Here is an 18,250-nt window from a genome sequence, read left to right as displayed (position 1 = left end):
AAAATGATACAAGAATGTGCCCACTTTTTAACCCCTTAAAAATAATTTAGTAAAACTTCAAAGCATCTAACAGTTGAATGTTTTCAGTGAGGGACTACAGGACAGAGCCTGGCATTCAACTAAGAGAAAGGCAAGAAAGACGCATCTTGAAAATGGACTCCAGTGTATTCTCACCTGTATAGGTAACCTTGTGAAGCTGGGGGGAGGATTACAAAACCATACTGACCTTTTATATCTCCACTTACATCCCACAAGTAGGAAAAAGCCTGCACAGTACTAAAAGAGGCAATAGCTGTGGACTCTGAACTCACACAGCCCTCCACTTGCAAACAAGCATGCTGTAGTGATGAGTTCCAGACTGGACACGGGGTCATTGAACACGCTTTCTTCTAAACATGAGTACCTAGCCAGATTTTTCCACAACACGTAGTGGGCTTCACTTGGACCGTGTATGCAAGAACCACACCTTAGTGAAAGAGCAGAGCACGCAACACAGCTTTTTGGAAAGCTACCAAAAAACATGACTGTCTCTTTAACCAAGCTGCAAACTCAAAAATTTCCGCTTTAAATCAAGAGCATTTCCACCCAAAAGAACTGTCAAGTTTATTACAATGAAGTGTAAAAGATAATTTAGTGAGAAGGCTTTTCAGTAAAATCTGGTAGAAGGGACTGAAGAGCCTCCCACAAACAGAAAGAAGAGCCGTGATGTCTAGTTAGATCTACTGCTTCCCCATGGCAACTCTTCCAGTTGCTGCAGTGGGGGAAGAGTACTGCCAGCTCTGGGGAAGCTTGGACTCAGAGGAGCATCTCCCCTGCTCCCTGTGACTTGAAGCCTCAGGGGAGCGGTGCAAAGAAAAACCAGTCAGACTCCAGTACGCTGCTTTTGGAAACAAGCAAAGCAAAGGTTTTCCCTCTGTACTGTGTTACCAATGTGACAACACAAGTCACTTCTGCACACTCCATCACTTCTCCCCACCATGTCCCCCTGCAGTTAAACAGGCAGGGTGCAGCTGAGAAACTGCTCCTCATCACTTATGAGCATCTAGCACAACAGACCTCACATGTGGTTGCTCCTCTAGCACCAGCTCAAACACATTAATAATAAAAAAATACTTTTTTTTTTAAAAGACCACCTGAAATAAACTTAAAGTAAATGTTTTCAAAATAATTCCTCAGTTCTAAGGCTAATTTTCCAGTTGTCTTGAGCCATCACTAAACTTTAAGCGTTTGAGCTTAAAAAATGAAAATAGTAATGATCAGAATTCTTCAAATATCATCAGCACTGTTTGCATACAAAATTTCATAGGGAGATGTTTGGGAAACTGGAAAAGTTTAACTAAGCGTATGGCTGTGATGGGAAACTGTTGGCAAGGGCAACGAGTTTGACAGAGAAATGGACTAAAAATAATGCATTCATGAATTAAATGAGCATTTTTTTTACAAAAAATCCCTTGGGAAAGGCATTAGAAAAAACAGTTTGCCAGTAAAAACCTTTGGAGTGCGTTTCCCAGATCCAATCCAATAAAGAAATAAGATATAAACTTGGGTAATACAGAGCTAGTATTTGACTTTTGACCTACCCATATGCTTTTGACTACCTTTGCAAAATAAAACCATTTCAACTGTTTACAGTTCCTTCAAGGAACACTACCCATCAAAGGAATACAGCTATTTCACATAATTCATAATTATCTGGAAAATAAAATGCTTGTTTAGAGCTATTTCTAGTGCTTTTTACCACAAATAATATCTCTTAAATGTACAGTGACAAGATGCAGCATTTGTGGACCATGAAATCTTATTTATAGTATTTTATATAGTATAAAAGTTTAATACTGAAATGTCTTTTACAGAATCTTGGACAATTTTGGCAAGTACTATTCAAACAAACTGTTCTGCACCCAAATTTGCCAACAGTCACTATAGATCAGTGGATAATATTTCTAATTCTCAGACAGATTTACTTCAAGATATTTAACTGCTAACTATTAAATCTAGCAAGCAGAAAACCCAATGAAGAACATCCACGGGAAAGCTTTTGCTGCCAGACACACAAACCCAATTAACTCAAAGCTGGAAGAAATGTTCTTGCAGGTCTTTCACTCTCCATTTATGAAGAGGTGAACCAACCCAAATGCTTCAAGCAAGAAAAGTTAATGCACTGAACAATGCATTCCCTACAATGGTCATGGTACCTCTGCTCTTGGGCTCTTCAGCCTAAGTCTCAAAGAACTAAGCCACTCTTGTCCTTGCGTTTTACACAAAGCCAAAGATAAAAAACCAAAAAAGCAGAGTCTAAACGGGTTTGGAGGTAAGGAAAAAAAAAAGTTATTTATTAGAATCCTCCTGCAGATGCTTTGTTCATTTCCAACACAGATGTTCGCTAGTGTCTCAATTGCAGGGCAACAGTTCACGTTACTCAGTTGTTTCAATAAGCAAAGGTGTTGATCTGCATTGAAGACGCCGATCTTAAAGGAGCCTGCGCTGGCTGGCAGTCACTGCCAGCTGCTGTTTCTGTGAAGTTTGGGATGGTTCTGGAGAAGTGGCAAGGGAAAAGCCCTGACCTCTTCTGAACAGGAAGAATCACTGCAGGAGCTAAGCAAGCTAAGTACTCAAATGTATATACTCAAATGCCTTTGATATAAAAAATGAGAACCAAAAAAGAGCGGGTATGACAGAGAAACAGAGAAGCTACTATAAGATCAGTTAAATGAATTACTTTAAACCAGAAGACTTGAGGGAGAAATACAGATAATGAATATTTTTTTCCAAACTTTCAAGTTTTAATTTTACTTTGTGTTACTGTTTGTCTGCTTAGAGGATCCAACACACCTGTGACATGCTAGCATTTATATTGTGCTTTTCATTCAGATGCATCAAATAACACTTCAAACAGACTAATCTTCTGATATATGAAATTACATTAATAGAAGATGACTAACTTCAAAGTGATCAATGACGAGAATCAAGAAGAAACCATATTTGAAGACACTATTTAGTTTCAAATGCATTTCTTCAGCTACACAGAAAAATGGATTTTCAAGGTAGTCTTAAATCTAAATGTAATTACACCCTTATTATGTATAAGCACAGAAATAAAAAGCCAGAAGGATAAAAGTACAGCTGGCCATGATATTATTTTGGAAGACTCTTTAGAAGGATCAAATCTCAAATGATACACAGGCAGCAAGCTCTGGGACTTTTTAACTGTATGACGGCATTATCAGTCTGAGGACAAAATTACTCTAAACTTCAGAAGAGATAAAAGATCCCAAATCTGCCAGCTTCTGTATTTAGCACCCTGCAGGGTAGCTCAGAAAGGAAAGCACAGGGCTCCCGGTCTGTGTGGCAGATTGGTTTATAGCGTTTGATAAAACCCGAGGTGAGACAGAAGAACAGTAATCCCTTTCCACTTTGAGAATGTGATTCACAAGCCAGACTTGGGGTTTTTTTACATCAGAAAATACTAAAACCCACAAACAAAAAAACCCAGCAAGGATGAAATCACTCTTGGTGAAAAATAAGTTTTACAATTTCAAGTTGTTGCTCGTTCTTGGTGGCTCCAGAACTAAAGAGGCTATGTTGGGCAACGACAGTTTTTGATGCAGAGGGACAATTTTGGGGGAAATTCAACTTACTGTATTTCCAAAGGGATGCCTAAAGATCTTCTACAGACATGTCTGTATTTGTTTCTTACTTGTGATCATTCCTTACAGGCAGACCTCTTACTGACAACTTTCTCTTTCAATGAGGTACCTGTTTTCAGAAGACACATTAATGTCCTCTCCAGAATCTGGCCCAGGCACTGGCATTTTGTCAGGTGATGCTGGTTCTTGCCCAGTTGCCCAAGGAAGGGTTTGAGAAATTAAGATTATTCTATAAAAATCCTAAACTGTTTGCTATTTAAGGACTCAAAAAAACTGCATACAATTATGCAAGGTTATAAAAGCTCTTCAGTGAAAGACGTAGTCGGCAACTGTTCCTAATTATCAATGGAATTGCTAATGGAATTAGATTAGTGCTCTCACTTGTAAAGACAAGAAGACAGTCCTCAAGTAATTCAAGGAAAATTTTCATCCCAGAAGACTCATTAGAACAACCTCCAAAGACTGCAAGCAATTGAGAGGAGAGATTTTTTTTTTTAAGCCTCGTTTCCTAAGGAACTGAGACTATGTAGGGCAATTAAAATCCTAAGAGGAAACCTTAAGAGGCAGCTTCAGATGCCATACCACCATGAACATTATAAATCCATCTCCACAGAAACAATACTGAAATAAAAACCTTATTTTCTTTATTACCAAGAGAAGTCTTGAATAAATTAAAAAAAAAAATAATTGCAAAAGCCAAGCAGTAATGTATTTTCTTGTGGGAAAAGGGAAAAGGACAGGAAAGGACAGGGAGAAGAGATTCAGTAGCTGTCACAGCAGCATGCAAGTGACATAAGGAAAAGTCTGCCCCGACACTCCTCTTCCCCAATAGCTTCTGGCTTCACATATCACTGGTGCCAGCACTGACTGCGTGATTTATCCGAGGGTGCCGTTCATGAAAATATAGCATTATCCCAGGTGAAATGAGGCTGGCAATACTGTCCTTGGTGTCTTCTGGAGGATTCTTGCTAGTGTGCTAGTATTACTGTGGTGAGGAATCAGAATGACATGATCTGAGCGGGACTAGAAACTGCAACTGTAAGGATGATCTATTATAAAGACTGAAGACAGCCGTAAGAACATTATGAATTGTCCAGAGTAATGTTTAACTGCAGTATGTTATATACAAATTTGAATTTTTCCCATTAATATTCTTGTTGTACAACCTCCCTCCCTTAGAGTAAAAACACAACGTCTACAAACAAGATCATAACAGCATATAAATCTACCTGAAAACAGATGGACTAGAAATATAGTCAGCGACAATCAGAGCTGCTAAAATTCGGCAGCCATAGTTAAAATCCATGCTTTCTAAAACCTGGGCCAGAACCAAACTCCCACACAAAAACCTATGCATAATAATTCATCATAAAAGTATCAAAACAACAGCTACAATCTCTGCTACTGATCTAGCCATGGTAAAGGCAGGGAAACAACTAAAACTCCCCTTGACAGCAGAAGATAGCTAGGGGGGAAAAAAGGCAAAACGAAGACGCCTTTTACATAGGGTTGTTGTGCTGCATGTTCTTTAAAACCAGGCAGACAATGGGGAAATACAACTACACAGGTACAGATCAGGACGATCGGCACCTGGAGTGCCTGTATGTTGACCCCTCCACATCCAGGAGCAACTGGGTGTTTCCACTGAGCCTGACAACAGCGCTCATTCCTCTGGCTGGGACAAGCAAAGAGAGGGCCACAAAAGCGTGGCATTAACGATCTTCTTTTGATGCTACGTGGAGGCAGCGAAGAGAGGTGACACTCCTACTGTTCAGTGCATTCCTGTGCTCTATAATTGGAAACATACAACTGCCTTCCAAGGAAGATGCAAACAAAACCAGGGCTTGCTGAGTTAAGTAAAAAGCTTGTGTTTAAGATGGATCCTTGGCAAACACACAATTATTCCGATTAGATTTCTCAGCTTTGGCACTTCAGAGCTGCTGGTAAAAGTCCCATGAAAGAAGAAATGCTAGATTTTCACAAGGGGGAAAAAAAGTCCCTCCCAGAGTGCTATCTATCTTACTCTTTCACAATGACACAGCAGGAAGCGTTTCCATGCACTGAATACTGACAGATGAGTTTCACTGAGAAGATGGAAAGATCGTGCAGGAAAATAATACAGGGTGACATTACTCAGCCTCTCCTATTAAAACAACTCAAGACCGCATGGATGAACAAGGAAATGAGCGTTTGCTAATCTGCAGGATGACAAAAATTGCTTTAGCCTTTTTAACTGCACCAAATACAACAGGCGAATACAATTAAAATAAGACACAGCATTAGCATTCTCGATATGGCAGGCCTCGGTGAGGAAGAAAGATAAGGAATATTTGTAAAAAAGTTTCTATTTTAAGCCACATGAACAGTGTAATGAATTTTCTTGTTGTGTACTGCACGTATGGCTTTGAAATGTTGGGTTGGTTTTTTTTTTTGGCAAAGGCAACCACTACTAGGAAATATAAGGGCTTTTAAGGAACTCAGCAAATTGCAATGTCCTGAGACAGTATCTCAAAACAACCATAACAGATGTATGTATGGAAAGTATTTTCTAGATTCCAGCTAAAAAATAGCAGACACAGTGCCCATAGCACCTCTGGCTAAGGAATACACAAGCCCTGAACTACTGAGCTGATTCGGTTTTGTATTACCAAGGCATATCCCTATTCTTTCAGTATTCAGCCTACATGGCTGCCACAGAAAGGAAATCAGGAGAGCTCCATTCGTTCACTGTACAAAACAGCAAATCCTACAATTTTTAGCACATCATTTTTAAGTGAGTAGTCATTAAAACTTAAACACTTGCTCATTGCTTAGAAAATGGTGGAATCAATTCTATTGACAATTAATAGCTCTGGCCATCCACATAATTACTGACAGGAATTACTGACAGGCTGACTTCTCTGCTAAATTCAAAGCAGTCCCAGCTAATTAACTAGTAAGCAGTTCTTTAAATTCCACAAGAAAACTGATACTACCAAATTGATCAGATTGTATCAGTGTGAGAAGACTAAATGCGGGGAAACACCTTACTTAGTTTACATAGAGACATCAGTCATCCTTTTATTCTGATTTATTGAGCTCTAAACCAAGAGAGGATGGTTACTTATCTTGCAGTGATTGTGACCTAACTGCAGTGCAATGTGGGCACCAGGAATGTTCTAAAAAGTAACACTACAAAAATGAACAACACAAACTTTCCCTAAGCTGGAAACAATTATGAGTTAAACAAAGGCAGAGGGGGGGAAAGAAGAAGGAAGGGAAACTACAGTTTTGTCTGAATGCTTTATTAAATGCTGAAAGCCACAGTCAACAAGCTTGCAAGAAGGTTTGAGTTTAAAAACTGGCTGAGTGTGGAAGTTGGCACCAGGTCTACAGAAATACAGTCACTAAAGAGGATGCAGTCAACATGCCGGAGGGCAAATCCACCCTCGAGAGGGACCTGCGTGGGCTGGAGGAAAAGCTGACAGCAACCTCAGGAGGCTCAGCAAGGCCAAATGCGAAGCCCTGCCCCTGGGACACATTCAGCCCCTGCAGGAGGAAAGTCCCAGATGCTGGGCTGGGGACAGCTCTGCTGGGAAAGCCTCAGGGCAAGGAGAGGCTGAGAAACAGGGCTGCTTGGTGGAGAGGAGAAGGCTTTGGGGGGACCTAAAAGCAGTCCCCCAATACTGATGAGGAGGTTACCAAGTGGACAGAGCTTTCTCAGAGGTGCGCAGCAAGAGAAGGTGAGGTTGAGCTCATAAGCTGAAAGAGGGGACGTCTGACTGCACATACAGGAGATTACCACGTGGGTAACGAAGCTTTGGAGGATCCAACGTCACTTGATGACAATCATAAGATAAACTCACAATTGGCAAAACTGAAGCCTTACAAAATTGATCGCAATGACAATGAAATCACTTCAACAGTACCATTTAATGCAGGCAAATACAGGGGTCCTATCTCTGAAAAACTAATTGAAGTCACACAAGGTGGCAGACAGCGTCCTCTGTCACTGAAAAGGTCTTTTGATGAAAACAACCAATTACAACATAGGTCTCCAGATCAGTTCTGTAGCTGATAAGAAGGCAGGTTTTAGATACATAAGCAGAAGGCTAGCAAGCCTGAATATTGAGATAATCTCTTTATCTAGCATTTCTGAAAATGGATGTTTGATGACTCTGCCCAAATTCATTGTACAACCTTCCAAAAAGTTACTGACATCTTGCAAAGTGTGGGGGGAAGAACTGTAGAATTACTCAAGCTGTATAAACAATCGTATGTACTTTAAAAAATAATTCGTTTAAAAGTGACTTGATGATCACTGGCTGAAGGAAGCTGCCAGGCAAGAGGTTCAGTAACTGACAGCTTCTTCCTTGAGCTGAAGACGACACCCGAGGGCTGGAAGCTGAAGCTGCACTAACTCAGATCTCAGATAAGACACAGTTTTTTAAAGCAATTAATTGAACAACTTGAGCTCTGAATTTTGTATCATTTTTACATCCTAGAACAAGGCTGCTTTCCCAAAAACTACAACTCTGCTCAGGTATAAGCCATAGATTTGATGCAAAAATTAAGAGGTTCCTTATGCAGGAAGAGATCTTTAGCTGTCCCTCCCAGCCTGATCTGTAACACAAACATTCACAGCACAACTGTTCTCCAAGAATCAATAATAAGGATTTGATGTCTACGATGTGACTTCTTCCAGCATCTGCAGGACAGCGGTCATTTCTGATGACTTAATACCAGCCTACGGAACTGAACAAACTCCAGTTTCACATTTTCAATAACCAGAGGCAGGCTTCAGATTAGCTGTTAACCTCTCAGACAGCCACACTTAGCCTGGAATGTCAGTAAAGGGATCCCAGGATTTGAAATCTGAAATTACATCAGTGAAATACTGAGTCATCTCCTCCAGGAGAACCACAGAAAACAGCTCAATGTACATTTGTTTTGGCTACATTTGTTCTGATCACATTTGTTACAAGCCATATATGGCTCCCGCACTGTGAAATGACCAAAGGCATTCTCTTACAGTATCTGTTAGACACAGATGTTTGTATACAAAACTATTTGTATATAGATATATTTGCACATCTGTTCATATGTAGACTGTGCGTGCGGGCTTATATATTACATCTAAACTATTTGTACAATTGTATTACACTTATAAAATGTCTCGGGGAAAATTCATTAGCATTCCCATATGAATCATATTGTGTATTGCAAGTATTTTCTTAAGAGACAGGACAGGACCACAGGAGTTTGACTTCGCAACAAAATGCTTATACGCTACATGACATCTATGCCTGAGAGAGAGAAAAAAAATAACTCACACTGCAATTGCATCCTTTGAGGCTAATTGTAAAAGCAGCCATTTCTCTCCCTTGCATAATTTATCCTCTCCAGACAAGCACTATTGGTTGTCTTGATGTTGCTGTAAGACATACTATGGAAAATCCAGCACTTCCTGGTGCTGTCACTCTCAATGAAATACCTAAACTAAATTCAGATAAGCTCTAAAAAAAAGTTGGCATGGCAGAACATGAATTTTACAGATACCTGCGGAGACTACTTAGAGTTTACTAAATAAAAAAATGTTTGTTCCAAAAATATTTTTCGTTTAGAAGACTGTCAAAAAACCCACTCAATTTGCCTTTCACTTCTTCCACAGCTGCTTTTATCTGGGGGGAAAAAAAACAAACCAAACCTTCCATGCTATTAGTGTAGCAGTGCATATTTTGAGTGCTCACCTCTCCATTTTTGAGGGAGGTGTGTTTTTAAAAGCAGGTAACATTTTTCCTTTCTGTGGATTCCCAAGATTTCCGATTTCTGAATGAGGTTGAGAGATGCAGGACAGCGATTTTTTTAGCATTTCATCCCTCTTTGTGAAGAGGACATTACTGTCTGGCTGGTCTGAGGTCTAACAATTTACTCGAAGCACTGGTAAGACTCACCTACCACAGCCTCAGCACATCTGACGCAAGACTGTACTAGTACTGTGGGAGCATCTCTCCTTACAAAAACCTACCCAGACACCAGACAAACCGCTTTCCCTCTGGCGGTTAGAAGAAATCAAGTGCCAAATTCGACACTCAGTAATAGGTGTGTAGCCTCACCATTCCCAAAGAGCTACAAATTTCCCTGGCAAGATATTAGAGAATAATTCAGGCTAACAATGCAAACAAAGAAAATGATTCAGCCTGCTACCTTCACTACGCTGGTTTTGTTTCTCAGGCTGTATCTCCTCTGTGACTGCTTTCAGTGTTTTATGGCTTGGAAGGCTTCCTGGCACTCTTTGCCAAAATGATATAAAAAAACCACTAAAAAAACCTCTTCCAGAGTAGGTGTCTACTGAATTTCTCTCACCTTAGGCTTACAGTCTCGTCCCCACCCCACAAACACTGACAAATACCAGAATAGCTACAAGATCTCATTAAACAAGAAAACAGCTAGAAAGATGAACTTGCAATCCTGATGTTTCCTTTTGAAAAAATGAGATAAATTAGGTGCACTGCCTGACTTTGCATTTTCAATGAACTCTTCAAATCAACATTTACCTGGAAACCTTCTTCAATCTTTAAGGTTAACTTCAACAAAAGTATCGGAAGAGTTTAATTAAGAGATCTTGAACATGCCAACAGTAACTTTTACATGCTTGAGGTATGCATCCATAATAATGTAACGTGACAACTTCAGAGATCTATGCAAAGGGGAAGTTAGTACTCTGTTCACCTCCACCTCCATGCTCAGTCTCAGTTGAGAGGTACACCTCACAGATGTTCATCAGGCCGCTAATCAATACCATGTTTTGCTTTGCCCAGTCCATCATACATGCAGAACAAACAGCATCAGTAAAAAGAAAATAAAGTTTCCACTCCTGTCTTTCAAATGTGCCCAGATTTCTCCTGGCTTAATAAAAGCATGCAACACCCAAGAGTCGCGAAGAAAAAAGTTGCATTTTGAAAGACACAGAGAAGGATGAGATCTTTTTGCAGGCCTTTTAAGGTAAAGGCTACTCACGTAACTGCGCCAAACCAATTCACTATCATTTGCTGCACAGAACATGTACAACTTCAGGGAAAATCTCAGAAACAAGAAGGAAAAGATGATCTGTTTTGGGGATATGACTACATTATGGTCAACAATTCCAGCATACGGTGAATAACACTACTGCGTCGAGTTTACTTTCCCAGATAAAGCACATTTTGTTTGAATAACTGGTTGCTGATACAATGAGTCACTTGACTGCCTGAAGCACCAGCTCAAATGCTTTAAAAGGACTGACTGGGAATTGCCAAGTACAGTATGTGCATTTGTTTAGGAACAACATGCTTTAAATAAGCCCAACTCACCTTGTCACGCAAATGATGCTCTGCAGCCTCAATATTCAAAGGATCGTCAAAATTCAAAAGATCCTGGAAAAGAAACAGAGAACATTATAAGGTTCCCACTCACTGCATCACACAAGGAATCCAAAGCCCTAATGAACAAGATAATTAAACAAAGCAAGCAAGACCTGCAAGTGTAGTGCCATTTTCTCACTACCTTCATAGGTATCCCTTGCCAAAGGTAGATGCAAACGAGTTTGATGATTGCAAACCAAATCACAAGTCAATTAAAGGACAACAGCAGCAAGGCATTCGACCCCATCTGGTGGCACGCCACACACAGCCCCATGACACTTCTCTGGCAGTGATGCATTTCTATTTGAAAACTGAGACAGTTTAAAATCAAATTTTGAAGGAACATTCAAAGTTTCAGAAGGCACAATTCCTGTTGATTTTGTTCAAAGGTAAAGTAAACCCTTAAAAAAAACCCCCTGCAAACAGCCTGGTGATAAAGCAGGATGAGCTTCCTTAATACCATCTCCATAGCAAAGCAATTTAATTCCCTCTGTGAAGAAACTACATAACCTGGAGCCTGACAGACAGGGAAGTTTTAGTGCAATGGGAAAAACAGGGCCGAGAGGAAAAGGAGTGCAAAGACCCCAAGAGCTAAGGGCACATGGGGCCAGGGAGCAGAAATAATCAAAATATCTCTCAGGTCTGTCAGTTTAATCTCCATAAATATTAACATCAGAAGGAGAAAGGGTCTAGGGTTAAAACCAAAGGAAACCAAGATGCTGATAAAAGAGGAATTATCATTAAAAAATAACATTGAATCACAAAACTCCCTATTTTCCCTGCAGCCCAGATCACCTTCCCCAGTTTAAGGTTAGCCTGTGAGAGCAGCGAAATGCCATCGTTTCAAAAGTGTGAAAGGCTTGTGTCACTCTGACTCGTTTTCAAGCGGCAAACCAGGACACCGATCCACCTCATTTTCACTCACTTTCTTCAAGAAAACCTCAAAAGAATCTGCAAGGCCAGTACAATCCAATGCCAGCTTTTCAAAGCTTAATTATTTATAAGAAGCTGGGTGTGAGGGAAGTCCAAGAGGCAAGCTGGGAAGCATGGCTCTTACCAGCCATGACAAATCCCCGTGGTCTCCGACGCATGACCATCGCTCTTTACAGCCGTTTGCCCAACAGATTATTTTTACGTGCAGTTCTGCCTCTGAAGGCACTTCTTTGTACCTCCAGTGGATTTCGCTTTCTTCCAGTTACTTAGCATGCAGTGGGAGACTAACTGTGAAATGCAATTACTCTTTGTTGAAAAGGCAAATGCTCTCCCATCTTCTAAATCAATTTACCAAAGAAATTGTCAAAACAAATCACGCCTTTGGATGCCAGGAAAGCTTAGGAGATTGTAGCCAGTTACTGGCTTGGTCTATGCTAGAGGTTTTAGAAACACATGATGATCCTGGTGACAGTGCTGGGAGCACAGTAACTGCTCTACCCCTCCTCCTGCAGGTAGCGGTGGAAGGAATTCCTCTCTCTGAAAACAGGCCGGGGCTAGCGAAGCCCACAGCGATGCTCCTTATCCAAAGCCTTTCACAGCCTCCTCTGTACACCCTGGAGTGGCTGGGGTAGTTCTCTCCGGAGTCGATGACAAACGTGGTGACCAAGTTAGCGCCTTTCTTTGCCTTCTCCTGATCTTCCTACCCAGCAGCAATGGCTGTGGAAGGCAAACATAATCCTGGACTCCCTAAAAATGGCAGCTTTTGTACAGTAAAGACTTAGCTTCTCTCCACTTTTAGGGCAAAAGCTGCTGTGGCATCCTGCCTGCCTCTTGCAGCTTCCCGCCCTCTCCTCCATTTTCAAGTTGCTCCTGTAATTACAAGGCACAAGTTCTTGCTCCTGTCAATCTAAGGAAAAGGGGGAAAATGGGATCCCTGAACAAAATCATATCATTTCTGTGACAAGTTAGGGTTTATGCAAATTCTGCGGGTGGGTACCGAGGCCCCTGAACAGGAATATAAGTGTTCCAAACAGGAATGAGACTGCAGGGTAGTCATTAATTCCTAAACATCATTTTTAAAAAACATAACACCAACACAATTCCTTCTCAGAGCAATACGAATTTCTATTTCCTGCAAACCAGCTGAAGGAATTTCACACACTGTGTGGAAGATCCCACATAACTTGCTACCAAAATACCCCATAACAGATTTGTAACCAAAAGTAAAAACGATGTACAAAAAAGCCGGCATTTCAGACCGTCTGTATGAGTCTTGCAGTTATACAAACAAAAGCACAAACTGATTTCATGCTTGTACAACACCCACTGAAGCCAAAGGAAATAATGACCTTAAGTTTAAGATGCAACAGATGGGGTTCACATTAGGTGATGCTGAAACCAAACCAGGCAGGAAAAAGGAAAGTAGATATGCAAAATATTCATTTACTTACAGTAAATAAAGAGTTTAACCCCCAGACAACATCCTGCAAAGGAAAAGCACAGTCAGTCAGGCATGCATTTCAGGTGTTTTGAACACGTTCACATACTTTATTTTTCTATTAATCCATGAAATTACTGGAAAGCAAATCTAGATTGAGAGTGATGTTTTACTAATTTAAATCAAAATATTGAAAAAGCTTTCTCATTTCATGGATGCTTGACATTTAGAAGTCACCAAAACCAAATACTGCTTATTCAAATACAAGTTCAGATCTTTCTGTGTGTATAGGAGCCTTATTCCTGTTGCTTCTCTGCTCAAGGAGAGGAATAATACCTTAGTATATGCCACCAACTGACTGCACTGCTTAGTTCAAAGGGTGGGTATAAAACTAAATTCAGTAATCCCTTCTTAAAATTAAAATGGTGTCAGACAAATATTTGAAACTGTGTCAAAATATCAGAGAAAAGAAATTTAGGTGTATTATGAGTACAAAGAAATACCGTTCTTACGTAAGCATATGTCTCAAATAATTTTACTGCCTTTAAGTATCTATTTAAGCACAGCTGAATAGAGAGGGTTTGCAATCCCTGCAAACAGGAAGGTTCACGGGAACTTGCCTCCAAATGGTGTCATCAAAGACAGCTTATTTTGGGGTGGGCATCTCCAAAAGGGTTCTACTAGCACTGACCTAAGAGTCCACATCTTCAGTTGCAACCTTCAGAGAATAAGAAAATGCACAAGATCCAAACATTACAGAAAGAGACTTAAAAACATCACCTACCACCGACTCCGAGGCTAAGCTTTTCTACCTAGAGGAAAGACTATTTTCTTTAGTAGCAGCATAACTAAGCTACCCTACTGCAAAATCCCACTGAAGTCTGGGCACTGGAGCTCACACCTACCAGGCAACTAAGTAAGATCAGCATTGCACCTCCTGCCCTTACAGCCTGCTAGCACTTGACTACCTACCCATGAAAACCACACTGCCTGATTTCCAGTAGCAGGACAAACACTGCACATTGTTTTGTGGCTAAAATGTACCTTTCACAATAAAGCCTCAAAGTAAAAACTTCCTATCCAAGGCAAAGAACTTCAATAAAAGCGTATTTCAGTTTGTTTCCTGTTCCAGGCCCTCTGCTGAGTGGTGGACCACAGAAATCCATATCCCTTAAGAACACTATCCAATTATGCCCTAATGAAAAAGACACGGTCAGCATTATCTGGATAACAGCCTCTCACAATCCAATTTTCCTCTGATCTCGCACAAACAACCCACTCGGTTTATCTGCTTTTAATAACGTGAATCTGCCCAGCAAAGCTGATATTGTCAGACACAGTTTTCAGTTTCAGCATCTTCTCCTCATAGAGCTTCTGAAATAATCAGGTGTGGCAAAGACAGTGACTCTCTCAAATGTACTCATCATCCTCAGTGGCAGCACAGACACATAAACTGCAAAAAAGGACACACCCGAGACACCTAAGAATTACAGTTGTCCACACATTTCAAGACTATAGTGCTGAGCAGTCACCCCCACTCCCAAACGACCACACTGTCAGTTCCTTGGCAAGTATGAGAAAATGGACTATTTCAGATAATGGATGAAAGTCATCGTTTTACCCTTTATTTAACTTCTGTGCTTGTTCAACTACAACTACTGCCACAGAAACTGGGTGTAGCAGAAGTTAGCAAAACACGGTATTAACGAAACCTGTATTAAGCAATCCTGGGGATAAACTATTTGTACAGTACAGTGGTGCTAGAGAAAAAACAAGCCAAAGTCACTGATTAAAGGAGGATTTCAGTGGTGTGGAGAGCCTGGAGAGTAGGAACAGGCACGAAGGTCTCAGCTTCCACTTCACTCTCCTGCATTCAGGCACGAGAGGGTGCGCAGCACAGCACAGGCTGCCACGGCGTCACCGTTCTCGGGGTCTGCTCCGCCCCGGTGCCCCTACGTACACTGCCCCCGGCACGGATGCAGCCCAAGGACCGACTGATGCAGGGTGTGTAACCAGGGGCGGCCGAGAGTGCCCCTGTCTCCAGCCAGCCACTCTGCCGCAGCAGATGCTCTGACCCCTGAAGGTCAGGAGCCCCTTCCACTGCTGTCCTCAAAGGCTGTATTGTCCTTCAGGGAGGCAGAGTGAATGTCTCGGGGGTGTTAAGAATTTCTTGCGTCCGATTTTAACCCACTGTGCGTTTCCCACAACCTTTGATAATGGGGACCTTACTAAAGCACGGTAATTTGCTTTCTTCCACTTGAGGAAGCAGGAATAAATTAACTTTAAGGGTCATCTTTCATCTACACCATGTGACAGCAGACTGTAGCCGGAGAATGTGATGCAGAATTACAATACTGAGTGTTAAAAAACATCCTAAAGAGGTATGAGGAGCTCACACTAGCACGCTGGGGTCTGTCCATTTCTAAATCCTGCCTGAACGCCGAAACGGCATTCACAGGGTTGCAAACTGTTCACAATCGTTCCACCACTTGCCAGCACGGCTAAAAAGAAACAAACGAAAGAGCAACTCAGTCACGTTGATTCTGAAACCCTGAAGAGCTCACCTTCTCTTTACGTTGAACAGTGCTGAAGCCCCCACAGCCTCCCTGCCAGGACACTTGCAGATTGTCTCTCCACACAAAACAGCTTCTGCTCCAACACGAGCAGCGACAAGCCATACCTTACACAAGTAAACGTTGCAACTCAAAACAGAAATGTAAATGATATCAAATTATTTTCCCATTCCGTAAACACCTGCTTTTGAAGTTTACCTAAATTGCTCCCAAATTCTCATTTGTAGAACCCTGGTTTTAAGACTTTGGAACACTTGCGTTCTATCAAAAAGAAAAAAAAACCAAAACAAAACCGAACCACAAAAAACCCCAGCAAAAACCTCTGTAAGGCTGTGAGTTTTCAGAGTGCTGTACATTTTCACAGCCATCCTAGATACCAAAAAGCGTGAAAGGATTATTATTATTACTGAATAACTTATGTGTGAAATTCTTAATATCATTTCTGATGTTTCCACCTATTCAAGTTTTATGATTTGCTGGATTCATTTTATACCCTTGCATGGCTCCATAAAAAATAATGCTAAATTACTACCAGAGGGCAACACTTTTTGTAATGAGTTTGAGGCTAGCCTGGATTTAAATCTAGGATATTGAGAAAGAGAAGTGGGATGGAACAGATGAGCAAGAGTGAAGCAAGTATTTAATATTTGAAAAACTTGACACTGTTGCATTGCAAAAATAATCACTTTGCATTATTGACTTCAGCAGAGCTGCTTGCTGCATGCAGATAAGCACTTGCCTCAACGCTTGCTTCACATTTTCCTGACAAAGTAAAAGGATTTGCAAGCCAGATTGTGTCAGATTTAACAGTTCAAAAACTTCTGTTTTAATATAATAAAGCACCATTCCCAGCTTCAAACATTTACTGAACTTCTGGCTTAAATACTCTGAAAACAGAAAGTTAACCCTATGTACAAGAATTTTTAAAGAGGAGCAGGGCAGATGTTGCCATAAAATGTTAACATGCACACCTTTACGCTGCTCCACTTCAATGAAAGAATCTACTTGCAAAAGGAGAACCAGACACAGGGACCTGCCTGTTCACATGGCGAGTATCTGACAAGGCTGTTTCCTTTACAATGCTTCTTTTTGTCTACTTTTCTACATGTTTAACATCAAAGTTACAGAGTACAAGTAAACCCACTACTGAGGGGTAACCTCAGAGCAAAACTGAGGACCTCTTACGCTTTTCGTAATGAAATGGCACGCTCTGCTCAGGATGGACCCTGTAGAAAAGGCTGCAGAATTCCCCAAGCCGCTTTATCTGGTTCCTGCTCCAGCTGTGCCCAGGCAGGCCCTCTCCCTGTCCCCCTGGTCTCCCAGAGGCTTTGCATCAGCACAGACGTCACCCCCGAGGTTCGAGGTTAGACGCCTGCCTTCGCGAGCCAACTGCAGGTCTCAGGTAAGCAAGTGTTTTTAATTCCCCTCTACTATGTTAGTTCAGAAGATTCAAGTATCATACTTGAACTAAAAAGCAGTACCTGGTTAAATCTATAATGGAAGAGGGGATAATGAAGGAAACACCCTCTGCTCCTTGGCACTGTCACTACTTTGAGCTCAAGCATGGGAAGTCAACACGAGCAAGTCAGAAGATCAACAGACTGTTATAAATAACCCTTTATAATCGCCCCTTTTCATTCTTGAGTATTTGTGTTGCATTTGAGTGAAAAGTTACATTAAACCCCTGCCCACAGATTTATTTACGGCATGCCAAATAAGGGGGAAAAAAAATCTGCCACTGCAGCAATGTTTAAAGTACAAGAGCAATAAATCAAAATACTAAATACAGCTTTTGAAATAGCCTCTCCTGAGGCTAGAGAATCTCAAAGCGTTGCATTTGTAGGAGGTCCTAATTCAGTTAGTCACCAAATCTTCCCAAGTGGCAGTTCTCACAACCACTTCACAAAAGCGATGCCATTGAAACCGTGTAACAGACAAGTGTTTAGCTATGCTTCCCGATGTTTGGAAATACAGCCACACAGCACTTCTTTTGAAGAGAGAGTAAACACGTAAATTGTAAATTAAGATTTTCCTTTAACAGGCAAAGTATATTTAATACATTAATTTAAGCAGAGAACAAGCCAGACAAAAGCAGCTAATGAACTTCCAATCAAATAAACTTCTTTAGAGATCCAAGGAGCATTTCTGATCTAATAGACTGATTAAAGCTCATTGCTAAACCATTTTTATATACAAACAATTTAACCCATTCAGATCAATGAAAGGAGCAGTAGTCATTTATACAAGCAGATATCAGAAGCAATTTTTTTAAATTTT

General features: G+C 40.9%; 1 protein-coding gene across 4 annotated transcripts in view; it reads right to left on the bottom strand.

The window, feature by feature from the left end:
• UBE2F (ubiquitin conjugating enzyme E2 F (putative)) overlaps window positions 1–18,250 on the bottom strand; it is an 83,177-nt gene that overhangs the window by 19,128 nt on the left and 45,799 nt on the right. For 3 of the 4 annotated variants that reach the window (XM_072874516.1, XM_072874518.1, XM_072874517.1), the window contains 2 exons: window positions 13,414–13,446; window positions 10,979–11,041 (listed from right to left, as the gene is read on the bottom strand). In XM_072874516.1, coding sequence (XP_072730617.1) covers window positions 10,979–11,041; window positions 13,414–13,446 — 96 coding nt within the window. The remainder of the gene's footprint in view (window positions 1–10,978; window positions 11,042–13,413; window positions 13,447–18,250) is intronic. The other variant, XM_072874519.1, reaches the window with a different exon arrangement.

Source organism: Ciconia boyciana, chromosome 10 (genome assembly GCF_034638445.1).
Source record: "Ciconia boyciana chromosome 10, ASM3463844v1, whole genome shotgun sequence".
NCBI classification, from domain to species: Eukaryota; Metazoa; Chordata; class Aves; order Ciconiiformes; family Ciconiidae; genus Ciconia; species Ciconia boyciana.
This window is presented reverse-complemented; position numbering and strand designations above follow the sequence as displayed.